Consider the following 15102-nt stretch of genomic DNA (forward strand, 5'->3'; position numbering starts at 1 on the left):
TACTTAAAAACATGTAAATGCATTTATACAAAATAATGTATTAATTTTTTTGAATATAGGCATCAAATGTTGTGACATATTTTGCCAGCATATCACTTCTCTTCATAAATTAATAAAAAAATTAATTAAAAGTTTGGATATTTATTTTTATTTTTTTAATATAGTTTTTCATCCAATTTTTTCCATCTTGAGGTACTATTATCTTAATAAAACAACCTCATCGCTTTTAAAAGTAACATGAAGATTGCTCAATTTATTTACTTTTTTGTATTTGTCATTTAACAATAATACGATATTGCTATTGCTGATATTTATTTCCCTTAAAAAAAATAATGTATATGTATATAAAATGCATGTGTGCTCATTTTTAAGAAATAATTATATGTTCCCATATAAATTTAATTATATTTAAAAACCACATATTTTCAACATTCATTTAAATACTAATTAAAAAGACAATGCATTTTATGGATATTATATTCAAATGAAGTATTTCAATTATGTTTTTAGCTTAATTATTCTTACTTTAGTAAAGGGGGTGTATCAAACTCATATTTATCCAGTTCTTCGTCCAGTTTTACTAACTCATTGTTGCTCACGTCAAGTCTGAAATGAAAGTTAAAGGACACACAGCATTGATAAAGACATGTATCGAAAAGGAAATAAATAAATTAAATGGTATAATTATATTTTTGCATATTACATTTCCAATAATTTTAGGTTATATAAATTCTTCATAAGGATGCTCAACTGTTTTATTTTGTTGCTGCGTAAATGCAACTCCTTTAAGTTATATAAAAAATTTATTGTGCATTTTCCTGACCACCTAATAGAATTAAAAAACGCATAAATAATAAAATTAATAAAACTGTGTTATCATTCAATTTAGCTATATACAATTTAATTGTATAATTCCCGTTTTTTTTATTTTGCTTGAAATTTTCACTTACGATTCGAATAAGAGGTTATTTGATAGATTAATTCTTTGGATATAAAATGCTTCGATCATAAAGGGGTAAATTATGTTTTCAATATTTAATCCACTTAGATCGAGAATTTCATCAGAATCTTCTGTTAATAAAATTTAAAATGTATTTATAATTTATTTGACTGAAACGCCAAAGAATTAATATGTATGCATATAATATATTATAAGTTTGGATCTAACCATTTTTAGAGCTTCGGTAATAATCATAAACTTTTTGTCTGTAAAAAAAAGAAATGAAACATCCATATAAATCTGATATTATGTGAGCCTATATACAAGCATAAAGCATGATGGTATTTATGCTTTTAAATTAGCAAAAATATCATGTATGAAAATTTACTGTATTCGTAGTTCAGATTCCTTATCATTATAATATTCTATCCTAATATTATCAATTTCTTTTAATTTATCAATAACTTCAAAAGCCTCATCAAATCTTTCAAGTTTTTTTAGTATTTCATATCTGGAAAAAATTGAAATATGATGTGTGTAATGAATATATAACATACATGTATCTATCTAAATATAGATATATCAAATAACCACAAACACACACATATATGGCATATGGATTATAAAATATTTTTTTATTCCTTATACACTTACTTTGTAAATAGTGCATATTTGCAATCACTTTCTAAAGATAACAATTCATTAATTTGTTCAAGCTCAAGATTTAATAAATTAAAATTTACATTTTTTGCTAGATTTAAGCGTATATTTGTATCATTTATATATTTATACAAATTGGTATATGTTTTTACACAATTATTATTACATACGGATGGATTCTCTTTGCTATTTCCTTTACTATAATTTAATAACAATTTAAAATGGGAATTTTTTGAAAAGTTTTCAAAATTTATTTCATATATAATATTATACTGATTTTTATCATTTTGGATTAAGTTATCATAGCCAATTACCAAATCTTGTAATACGTTTTCTTCATAATTTATATTTTGAGGCGTATGTATATTATATTTATAATAACATATTGACAACTTTAAATAACTAAAATTATTCAAGTTAACACTTTCATTAACTTTAAAAATGTATATACAAGACTCAAGGTTTTTACTTTCGCTATTATTAATAATAAATTGTCTATCCCATTCACCACATATTTCTTCGTTTTTTGAATCATAAAATTTTGATTTGTCTATATTTATTTTAACAATATTTTGAAAAAAAATGTAGAGAGAATTATTTTCTAAAGTAATAAAAAATATTTCTTCTTCATGTTTCCCTTTTTTAAAAAGAAACCATCTATAGTATTCCCATAAACTTTGATCAGAAGGATCCGTAAATATTGCATTCTTTATTAATTCCAACTCTTCATTAATATTAATTAATTCCTCTTTTAGAGAATATTTTAAATACCATGCAGAAAAATTCGAAAAATTACGTTCAATTAGTAATTTGGATAATTCACAATTAGATGTTTGAACATTAAAATTGTTCACATTTTGTTCTACATCTTTGTTTTTATCATTTTCATTTATTTCAATACTGTCCATATTTTTTGGTAATTTTTCTTTTGTTTTTTTTTCATATATATTTATGCAAGATATTATATAAGATCGATAATTCCAGCAATGATAATTTCTGTCATCTATATGAAGAGAATTTTTACAGTATTCTAGCTCATTTAATAAATATTTAAGATCTATTAAATCATTTTTTATGCAATATTTAATTATCCAAAGTTTATGAAACCATAATTCGTTACATTTGCTAAATTTAACTAAAATGTCTTCAATCATTGAATTCTCATTTTCCATCATTTCTTTTAACTCATTCTTAAATTCTTCACTTATCTTTCCTTCACTATCACCTGCATTAGGAAAAGGGGAAAAATTATAATATGGAATCGATATATATACACAAATAAGAATCCCAATAAACCATCACACACATATAAATGAATAATTTTTATAATATTCTTAATTCATAATAACAATTACATCAATGGCTAAATGTGTAATGGAGGTAGCTATAAATATGATGATTGCTTTACAAACATATATTGTTTTATTCCCATATTTATATAATATTCATTTTTTCATATTTATTATTTTTGTTTTTTTCCATGCAATATATAACCTTTCGTATCATTAGGATGTTTTTCGTTTCTGTTTAAGTGTTCATCTTTTATGAATTCAAAATATTCCTTTCGGTAATTCCACAATGTCTGGATATAAGGGCATTTACTTAAAATTGCCGATGACATTTGAATATACTTTTTTTCATATTTAGATTCTTTTTTTTTTATAATTAAATCATTTACAACAGGAATAAGTTCTTTAACTTTTTCTAACTTCCCATTTTCTTCTTTATAATTGTTTGCTTTCCTACCATGCATTTTTATTGTATTGTAAACAAAATATAATTAGGTTAATATTATATAATATTCTATATATTATATTCTTTATATCAAGGAAAATACTTAATCGAATTTTATTTCCTCATTAAACCTATATAGTTATTATTTATATTTATAATATATTTTTAACAGCGATTTGATCCAAATCAAAAACTAAGGTCATTAATATTCCAAAATATTATACGTAAAAAATGAATTAAACACTATAAAATCAATAAACAAAATTAATAATAAAACCATATCAACTTTAGTAACATCAATCAGAATATTTATATAGTAATAACCAATAAATTTAAGAATAAAATCTTATGTAAAAAACCTCATATAAAACCATAGATAAAGCTATACTTATGAATGCGTATAGAAATTATCATACAACGAAATATAGCATAATCACTCTACTTTTTTTTGCTGATTACTATTTAAATAATGATTCTATGTGTGCTTATAAACATAAATAAAAAGTTAAATATAATTTTATTTCAAACGATGAAATACCACCTCTTAAATAAATTATAGAATTGAAAAAAAACCAAAACCTCAAATAGTTATTAAAATAAAAAATACTCATCACCTTTTAAAAATGACATAAAAAAGAAATACCAAACGAATATATTATTCATATGGGTATGCATATTATTATTTGTTTTAAGCTCCATATTTATTTATATAATTTTAAACTAAAAAACACGAAAACTTCAAACATTGTGAATTTCCCTTTTAACTAACCAAAAGGTCAGATTAGTGTGTGTTATAAGAACTTTCATATTTCCAATAGCAAATGGTTCAAATAATATATATATGGTATATTGCATCTAAAAAAATATAGTTAAATTGGTTGAAATCGTTATAAATTTATCTTTTATATACCTTTTTTAAATTACATTTGTAGCTTATTTTCACAAAAGTGTACAACATATATTAATAGGCATATTATATTTTAAGTCTCCCCTTGTTTTCATTTTTATAATGCCTTATAAATCATAAAATAGAGACGTGTAAAAATTTATAAAAAACACATCATTATTTTTATCACATATTTTTTTAAGCTGAATATATTTCTTAATTATTTTGGAAAATTATATTATGTAAAATCCTTATTATTTATAGCATTTACAACCCAATAAAATGTATTTAAAAAAAATAAATAAGATAGAAGAATATCTATATACATGTGTGTGCTGTTGGCATATACAAACTAATGCTTTAACTTGTCTTTAACTATGCAGGATAAAATAAATATTTTTTCCATTTTATGATATATCGTTTGATATAGAACATATAGAATGATTCTATATAATAAAATAGAGATTTTCGTTAATTCTATATAAGTCGAAAAATGTATACATATATTTATTTATTTGTTAGCCTTATTCTATAATCCACGAATATTTCACATGCCAAAAGAATTAAAGATAAAATAATTTCTTTACACACTTATATAGCTATAAAAAATAACAATATCATTTAAAAAATGACATATAATAATCTTAATTTATTTGGAAATGCAATTTTTTTTCCGGCTTATTATCCTATAAATGTATACTCATTCATAAACTTTGGCATGCAAACAAATAAAAATATAATATTAACAACTTTTTTTATATACACTCATAAGTCATTCTCTGCTCGAAACAGTTCCCGAGAAAATTAAATACAGCCAAAAAATTACGTCATACTAGTAAAAAATATGAATTAATTAAAAAATAATTTTATCATTATATACTTGATAATTTATTAAGTTTTTATTTGAGATGGAAGAAATGCATAAAAATAAAAGACAAAAAATATATAAAAATAAAATAGGGCAATTTTGTATCATTTGGTCACGTTACTTTTATCGGGGGCTTGTACACTTTTAGCATTTTATTAACAATTGAATTTTTTTTTTGCATGCATTCATTTTATAATTGGTTCTGGTGTTAATTATAATTTTATTAATTGTAAAATAAAAACATAATGTAAATATATACATATTTCCACGGTGTTCTGTTTTATTTTTTAATCATAGTAATATCATAACCTTTACATAATGCTTAGCTTTTTTAATATTGTATTATCAGTAGAATAAAAAAAAGACAGCCACCTTCAAATTATATATATCCTATAAAATTATATTTTTTCGATTATTTTATAGTTTATTCGATTGCATATGGCACCTTTATTTTGTTTATATTGATTCATAAAGTTTTTGTTTATAAATATGCATAATTATAATAAGTGATATGTTGTATGTGTATACAGTAATATATTATTTATGATGTTATGTGAATACATAAAAAAGTAAAAATAAATTATATATTGTACAGATTTAAAAAGTATATAAGATGCACTATATAAATAATTTCTAATAAATTATAAAAATGTGGTTGCATCTATATATAGAATCAACAATGAGATTAAACTAGACTTTCGAAAAACTATACAGCAATTATTTATTCTATAATAAATGCATTTTTAACTTTAATTCAAATATTTTAAAAATCCTAATGCGTTTTCTTTTTTTTTAAATACCAAGATGAAATTTTTTTTTATTTTAGCTATTTTCAGTCTTTTCAGCTTCTCGTTTGGGTCAAGACTGAAGAAATCATTTGTGGGTAATAACTATAATATTAAAAAGACATAGATAATAATACATTCGATTGAATCAAAATCTTTACATATTATTATTTGATAAAAAATATATAAATGTATTGCATATGCATTTTCCTTTCTTCGTGTATTACACATTCATACATATTTAATTATTTCTTTTGTAGAACTTGAGGCGCCACCTCCGTTTATTTTTGATTTTTGTAAGGGAATGAACATTCATTTTCTAATAAGTGCAGAAGAAGTTAATAATGAAGCATTTTTAGTCGACTTAATATATGCGATTATGGGCACAATAAATTATATGAGATTAAGTGTAGGAAATATTATTTCAATTTCAATTTTTGATGATAAGATAATATATAAAAATCTTCAAACTATTGGGAAAATAAAAAAACACCCACTTTCTCGTGAAATTAAAGAAGCATATAAAAAATATGTTCATTACACGCCGAAAAAAACCGATTTAAAAAATGCAATAACAGACTACCATAAAAATGTTATATTAAGCAATCCAGTAATGAAAAATCAAAAAAATGTTATAATTATTTGCAAGGCATTTACAAGTAAAGATTTAACAGATTACAGTGATGAAACAATAAATTTTATTAGGGATAAAAGAGATCAGAACTTAGGTATTTATTTTATTACGCAAAGAACTTCATATGCTTCTGATCGAGTTTATAGTCTTTCAGAAACGAAGCTTGACGGAGACGAACTGTATCCTCTTGCGCATTTGCTTTCTAGTAATTATGATAATAGAGTAGTTATCAGTGTAAAGAAATTTTGTTATCATTTAACATATGGATCACTTTGCAATAAATATAATGATTGGTCTGATTGGTTTGGCCCATGTGAATTTAGACAACGACGAAAAGAAATTCCTTTAAATATTACTCGAACAAAAGCTAGTCAATTTTTAAATTATTATACCCCAACTTGCAACAATGCTTTTGATTATACATTATCCGTTAAGGAAGATTTTAAAATTGAATGCTCTAATATAATATATAATTGTAGGGGTACATGCGATGCTGGTTATAAATTTAGTCCTTATGTTTCAGATAATGAAATTACAGAAAATTATGAAGAATGTGATGATTTGCCACCTTGCACGGAAGAGCAAAGAAAAAGTAGAGATGAAAATGAACATAAAAAATTAATACATAAGCTTAACGGAGAAGCAAAAGAACAAGAATATCATGATATTATTGAACGAAAAGTTATAGAGCAAATGCGAGATGGAGAAACAGAAGCCCAAGCTAGTGCACGAAAAATTAAATCAATACATGAATTCATAGACAATAAAGTAAAGACAATGATAAACAAGCAATATGCTCTTTTGAATATGAACCCTCCAGGATATGAAGAAGAAACAAAAGAAAATTCAGAAGATCTCACTGATACGAGTAAAATTTCGGAAATATCGACTCCCCAACACGCAAAATCTGAGGAATCAACCTTAAAAAAGTATGTTTCAGAAATATCTGATTCAAAAAAAGAAGAAGACAACCACGAAATCCATAAAGATGGGGATTCTGACCAAGAGATCAAGATACTTGAAAAGTATCAACCCAAACAAAATGGTGAAGTGGATAAGAAAATATCTGAAACTAATAATAATTCAGGTGAAAATATTATTAAAAATCCAACCAATATACGAATATTCGAAAAAAATAAATTAAAAGGAAATAATCAGAATACTGATCATTCCATCGATGATTCACAAGATGAAGATAAATCTGAAGAAAATATAATTGTCGAAAATCAAGAATCAAAAGCTATTGATAAAAATACTGGCCAAATTCCAATTAATAATAATATGAGGGTTGATAACACATCTGAAATGAAACCTGTTCCCAAATATGCAAGTCCCGAACACGAAGAAAATAATGGGAGTGTAGAACCTAATAAACAAGAATTGCCAAAAGAAAAAGAAGAATCAGAATCAAATATAGAGAAATATGAAGATAAACAAATATTTCCAGATAAAACAAAAAGTGAAGTTGAAAAAAAAGACAAAGAAATAGTTGACAACCAAGAATTGAATAAAATAACAGAAAAAGAAAATGCAGAAAATAAAGAAAGCGAAGAAAACACTGAAAACGCAAAGACAATTGTATCAGATAGCAGTATTTTAAGCAAGAACATTCCAGTAGATGACACTAAAATTATAGAATCACAATCTACATTAGATGAAAACAAAAAATTAGGAGAACATAAACCTTTAGTTGAAAGTAAACCAGCAGAAGAGCATAAACCTCTGGATGAAAGTAAAGTAATAGAAGAAAATATACCTCTAGTTGAAAGTAAACCAGCAGAAGAGCATAAACCTCTGGATGAAAGTAAAGTAATAGAAGAAAATATACCTCTAGTTGAAAGTAAACCAGTAGAAGAGCACACACCTCTAGATGAAAGTAAAGTAATAGAAGAAAATATACCTCTAGTTGAAAGTAAACCAGTAGAAGAGAGTATACCTTCATATGAAACTAAACCAATAGAAGAGCACACACCTCTAGATGAAAGTAAACCAGTAGAAGAGAGTATACCTCTAGAAGAAACTAAAGCAACAGAAGAAGATATACCTCTAGTTGAAACAAAAGTAACAGAAGAGCATAAACCTCTGGATGAAAGTAAAGTAATAGACGAAAATATACCTATAGAAGAAACGAAACCAATAGGAGAAGATACACCTGTATATAAAAGTAAACCTGTAGAAGAGCACACACCTTTAAATGAAACTAAAACATTAGAAGAAGTTATACCTGTATATGAAACTAAACCACTAGAAGAAAGTAAAACAATAGAAGAACATAAACCTTTAGATGAAACTAAAACAATAGAAGAAAGTATACCTATAGAAGACAGTATACCTGCATATGAAAGTAAACCAGTAGAAGAGCATACACCTGTATATGAAACTAAACCAATAGAAGAGCACACACCTCTAGATGAAAGTAAAGTAATAGAAGGAAATCTACCTATAGAAGAAACTAAAGCAATAGAAGAAGATACACCTCTAGTTGAAAGTGAAGTAATAGAAGAGCATAAACCTCTGGATGAAAGTAAACCAGTAGAAGAAAATATACCTCTAGAAGAAACTAAAACAATAGAAGAAAATATACCTTTAGATGAAACTAAAACATTAGAAGAGGATATGCCTGTATATGAAAGTAAACCAATAGAAGAGAATATACCTTCATATGAAACTAAACCAGTAGAAGAGCATATACCTCTAGATGAAAGTAAACCAATAGAAGAGAGTATACCTTCATATGAAACTAAACCAGTAGAAGAGCATAAACCTCTAGAAGAAAGTATACCAGTAGAAGAAGTTATACCTGTATATGAAACTAAAGTAATAGAAGAGCATATACCTCTAGAAGAAACTAAAGCAATAGAAGAAGATACACCTGTATATGAAAGTAAACCTGTAGAAGAGCACACACCGCTAGTTGAAAGTAAACCAGTAGAAGAGAGTATACCTCTAGAAGAAACTAAAGCAACAGAAGAAGATATACCTCTAGTTGAAACAAAAGTAACAGAAGAGCATAAACCTCTGGATGAAAGTAAACCAGTAGACGAAAATATACCTCTAGAAGAAACTAAAACAATAGAAGAAAATACACCTTTAGATGAAACTAAAACATTAGAAGAAGTTATACCTGTATATGAAACTAAAGTAATAGAAGAGCATAAACCTGTATATGAAACTAAACCACTGGAAGAGCATAAACCTGTATATGAAACTAAACCACTGGAAGAGCATATACCTCTAGAAGAAAGTAAACCAGTAGAAGAAAATACACCTTTAGATGAAACTAAAACATTAGAAGAGGGTATGTCTGTATATAAAAGTAAACCAATAGAAGAGAGTATACCTTCATATGAAACTAAAATAATAGAAGAAGATACACCTCTAGAAGAAAGTAAACCAGTAAAAGAATATAAACCTTTAGATGAAACTAAAACATTAGAAGAGAGTATACCTGTATATGAAACTAAAATAATAGAAGAAGATACACCTGTATATGAAAGTAAACCTGTAGAAGAGTATAAACCTGTATATGAAACTAAACCAGTAGAAGAGAGTATACCTCTAGATGAAAGTAAAGTAATAGAAGAAAATATACCTATAGAAAAAACTAAAGCAATAGGAGAAGATACACCTGTATATGAAAGTAAACCTGTAGAAGAGCACACACCGCTAGTTGAAAGTAAACCAGTAGAAGAGAGTATACCTGTATATGAAACTAAAGTAATAGAAGAAGATACACCTTTAGAAGGAAGTAAAATAGTAGAAGAGCATAAACATCTTGATGAAAGTAAAGTAATAGAAGAAGATATACCTGTATATGAAACTAAAACAATAGAAGAAAGTATACCTATAGAAGACAGTATACCTGCATATGAAAGTAAACCAGTAGAAGAGCATACACCTCTAGATGAAAGTAAAGCAATAGAAGAGGATATGTCTGTATATGAAAGTAAACCAATAGAAGAGAGTATACCTCTAGATGAAACTAAACCAGTAGAAGAAAATCTACCTATAGAAGAAACTAAAACAATAGGAGAAAATATACCTATAGAAGAAACTAAAGTAATAGGAGAAGATACACCTGTATATGAAACTAAAATAATAGAAGAAGATAGACCTGTATATGAAACTAAACCAATAGAAGAGCACACACCTCTGGATGAAAGTAAAACAATAGAAGAACATAAACCTTTAGATGAAACTAAAACATTAGAAGAGGATATGCCTGTATATGAAAGTAAACCAATAGAAGAGAGTATATCTTTAGATGAAACTAAACCACTGGAAGAGCATATACCTCTAGAAGAAACTAAAACAATAGAAGAAAATCTACCTATAGAAGAAACTAAAACAATAGAAGAAAGTATACCTATAGAAGACAGTATACCTACATATGAAAGTAAACCAGTAGAAGAGCATACATCTTTAGATGAAACTAAAACATTAGAAGAGGATATGTCTGTATATGAAAGCAAACCAATAGAAGAGAGTATACCTTTAGATGAAACTAAACCAGTAGAAGAAAATCTATCTATAGAAGAAAATAAAGCAATAGAAGAGCATAAACCTATAATTGAAACTAAAGTAATAGAAGAGCATAAACCTCTAGTTGAAAGTAGAGCAATAAATGAGCATAAACATCTGGATGAAAATAAAGTAATAGGCGAAAATATACCTATAGAAGAAACTAAAGCAATAGAAGAGCATAAACCTCTAGAAGAAAGTAAACCAGTAGAAGAGAGTATACCTGTATATGAAACTAAAATAATAGAAGATCATACACCTTTAGATGAAACTAAAACATTAGAAGAGGATATGCCTGTATATGAAAGTAAACCAATAGAAGAGAGTATACCTTTAGATGAAACTAAACCAGTAGAAGAAAATCTACCTATAGAAGAAACTAAACCAGTAGAAGAAAATCTACCTATAGAAGAAACTAAACCAGTAGAAGAGCATATGCCTCTAGTTGAAAGTAAAATAGTAGATGAGAGTATACCTGTATATGAAAGTAAACCAGCAGAAGAGCATACACCTCTAGTTGAAAGTAAACCAGTAGAAGAGAGTATACCTGCATATGAAAGTAAAATAGTAGGAGATACACCTGTAGAAGAAACTAAAATATTAAAAGAAGATGCACATTTAGATGAAACTAAAACATTAGAAGAAATTATACCTGTATATGAAACTAAAGTAATAGAAGAGCATAAACCTCTAGTTGAAAGTAAAGCAATAAAAGAGCATACACATCTTGATGAAAGTAAAGTAATAGGCGAAAATATACCTATAGAAGAAACTAAAGCAATAGAAGACCATAAACCTCTAGAAGAAAGTATACCAGTAGAAGAAGATACACCTTTAGATGAAACTAAAGTATTAGAAGAAAATATCCCTGTATATGAAAGTAAAATAGTAGACGAACATGAACCTCTAGATGAAAAAAAAACTGATGAAGAGCACAAGCCAATTGATACAATCGATGCCGATGGCCTTATTGATAAGGAAAAAGGTATTGATGGTGATAAAATTATTCAGGAAAATGGTGTACAAATTTCAAATAAAGATGAGGCAATTGAAAATTTAGATGGATACGAATCAACTAAATCCACAAATTATAGTGATAATAATGATAATGAAGAAGAGATAATTAATGCCCCAAATCAAAATACAGACTCATCAACGAGTAATATTATTAATGGCCAATCTAAAACAATAGACACCGATAAAAGTGTAAATCAAAATATAAATAGTGACCCTAACGATAATATACATATGGAATCAAGAAAGGAAGATATTCAAAAAGAAAGTGAAAATAATAAAGATATGGTAAGCCTTATACCTAATGATAGAATTATACACGAAGTAGTAAATAATGACGAGAAAAAATTATTAATAGATGAAAAAAATATTGAAGATATTTTAGAAAAAGAATTGAGCGTTGATAATTCCAAAGATGGCAGCAATGAATACAATCCCATAGACATGGAACATAAAGCAGATAGCATTTTAGACGAACATAATAATATAGACAAAAGTGATAACAATGAAAAAATAAGCCAAAAAGGTTTTGAAGACAAGTCATATAATATAGATACTAAAGTGGATGGAGATGCATTACCACATCATAGTACTAATATGCAAAAAACAAAAGAAGAGGCTGCTATAAAGAAAGAAGAGGCTGCTATAAAGAAAGAAGAGGATGTTATAAAGAAAGAAGAGGATGCAATAAAGAAAGACGAAACTGATATAAAGAAAGAAGAGGCTGATATAAAGAAAGAAGAGGGTGTTATAAAGAAAGAAGAGGATGTTATAAAGAAAGAAGAGGATGCAATAAAGAAAGACGAAACTGATATAAAGAAAGAAGAGGCTGATATAAAGAAAGAAGAGGGTGTTATAAAGAAAGAAGAGGATGTTATAAAGAAAGAAGAAGCTGATATAAAGAAAGAAGATGTGCCTATGCATAAGGAATTAGACGAAAACAAATTAATAATAGAAGATAATACTAATTCCTCACAAAATACAATTACTATAAATGAAAAATATGACGAAGCGCCTACTAAACCTGATGTAAATCACGAACAAACAATTATAAAAGACAAAATCGATGTATCTACAGAAAAAGATAACACCGAAAAATCCGAAGAAATCATCGTAATTGATAATAACAATGATGCTCATATAAATGAAATAATTAGTGCTGTAGTAAATGAACACGTTAATACTGAAGACGCTGGAAGTAAATATGATGCAAACGAACAATTAGCCATATTAGATGATTTCGTAGAAAAATCAAAAAAAGTTCCAGGCGACAAAAATGATTATCCTTATAAATATTATTCAGATACAAAAAGCGTTCATAAAGTTTTTTTCAAAAAATCGCCCCAAGGAAAAATCGATGAAAATAAATATCTTATTGTTGGTCAGAATAATTATATTATAGATTCCAATGATACTAAAAATCCTTTTCACAAAAATATGTCTAATGCTGTTGATAAAAGGCTAGCAGAACAAATTCAAAAAGACATAAAAAACACATTAGAAAGTGTTAGTAATGAAGAAAAAGAAAAAGAAAAAAGCAAATCATCTAATAATAGTATATTAAAACTTGCAGGTATGTCATTATTCGGTGCTATATTCATAGTATTTGTATCTATGTACGTACTTAAAAAAGTTAATTCTTACAAACTTAACGAAAATCCTATCATGACTTTCGAGTATGATGAGGCTCCAAAAAATATAATAAACAATGATAAAGGAGAGGAAATATCATGTGGCGATATTAGCTACACCAATGATGATTGGTCATAGATAAATACAAATGTAAGAATGTGTATATTTTTAAACCACTTCTTTAAATTAAAGACAACATCATTAAAAAATTATGTCACTATCCAAGTTATATTATATAAATATATATCTAAGTGCGCACACACATATTTATAAATATTTATATAATGGAGCATTCACAAATTGATGAACATCATTTATTATAGCAATTCAAATGAATAATAAAATATTAGAAAATAACATGAAATCACATAATAAAACACTAAACAATCAATATATAATAACGTGTTATTTACACATATCGTATCCTGCAATTTTATTAGCTGAAAATATTATTACACAGTTTATATGCAACGAAAATATTCTCCACCATTTCCATAACGCATTGCTTAAATACTTTGTTATTTTTGGCAAGCCCTGCTCAAATTAATATGATAGAATAATCATATTCTTTGATTAATGTATTCATAATTTATATGAATTTTTTATTAAAAATTAGCATTATTATATTTTTAAATTGTTCTTTTTTCCATAAAATTTAAAATTATTTTCTTTAATGTGCCATCGCAGCAGCGTTATTATAACCGTTATTATAATTCATCATTTGCCCCCTATTCTTCATTTATTTTTTATTTTTTTCGTCTTTTTCGATTTTTTTGTGGGGTTTAACGTATCACTATTTAAAAAATATAGGTTTCTAAAAATGCGCTTAAATTATTTTAAGTATATAAAGTGCAATTTTTTTAAGAATACCAATTTTATAAACCTATTGAATATTTTCTTTTAATAATATTAAATATTATATAACAAATCTGTTAAAAAAATATAAATCTTATATCAATAAAACTAACCTTATAAAAATATTATGCCTACTTACAACTCAGAAATATGTATGGGAAATCATACAACGATTTTGGTTGCAACAAAATATGTACACACAAGTCATATAATTATAAATTTATGATTTTAGAATTATTTAAACTTTTGTTAAAAAGGAGAATATATCTCTTGAATGGTATACACCATAAATGATAACAAAAAAATAAATAACCCGATCAAATAATAAAGAAAATAAAACAGTTAAAAAAAATATATATTAATTAAATAAATAAACCATAATAAAAAATATACACAATTAAAAATTATAAGAATTAAAAAAATAAAAACCAATAAGTGAACAAATTCGGAAAATAAAAAATAAAATGGTAATATGAATAAAAATAAATAAAATAACATAGAGAAATAACCAAAATATGGAAAAAATTAAAAGACACAATAAATCATAGCATATTAGCTAAGTATATGAACATA

At 25.9% G+C, this 15102-nt stretch overlaps 2 protein-coding genes across 2 annotated transcripts; one reads left to right on the forward strand and one right to left on the reverse strand.

The window, feature by feature from the left end:
- Nucleotides 1-198: 198 nt before the first annotated feature.
- On the reverse strand, nt 199-3353 carry PVVCY_1300810 (geranylgeranyl transferase type-2 subunit alpha, putative; the record flags this gene model as incomplete). Its single annotated transcript, XM_037634713.1, has 8 exons — nt 199-319; nt 526-606; nt 704-826; nt 951-1071; nt 1169-1206; nt 1329-1451; nt 1595-2825; nt 3095-3353. 8 exons carry the CDS (start codon nt 3351-3353, stop codon nt 199-201), a joined length of 2097 nt encoding a protein of 698 aa, XP_037490771.1.
- Nucleotides 3354-5892: 2539 nt separating this feature from the next.
- PVVCY_1300820 (TRAP-like protein) lies at nt 5893-13812 on the forward strand (the record flags this gene model as incomplete). Its single annotated transcript, XM_037634714.1, has 2 exons — nt 5893-5971; nt 6134-13812. The coding sequence occupies 2 exons, from the start codon at nt 5893-5895 to the stop codon at nt 13810-13812; spliced, it is 7758 nt and encodes a 2585-aa protein (XP_037490772.1).
- Nucleotides 13813-15102: the final 1290 nt, after the last annotated feature.

Source organism: Plasmodium vinckei (genome assembly GCF_900681995.1).
Source record: "Plasmodium vinckei vinckei genome assembly, chromosome: PVVCY_13".
Taxonomy (NCBI): Eukaryota; Apicomplexa; class Aconoidasida; order Haemosporida; family Plasmodiidae; genus Plasmodium; species Plasmodium vinckei.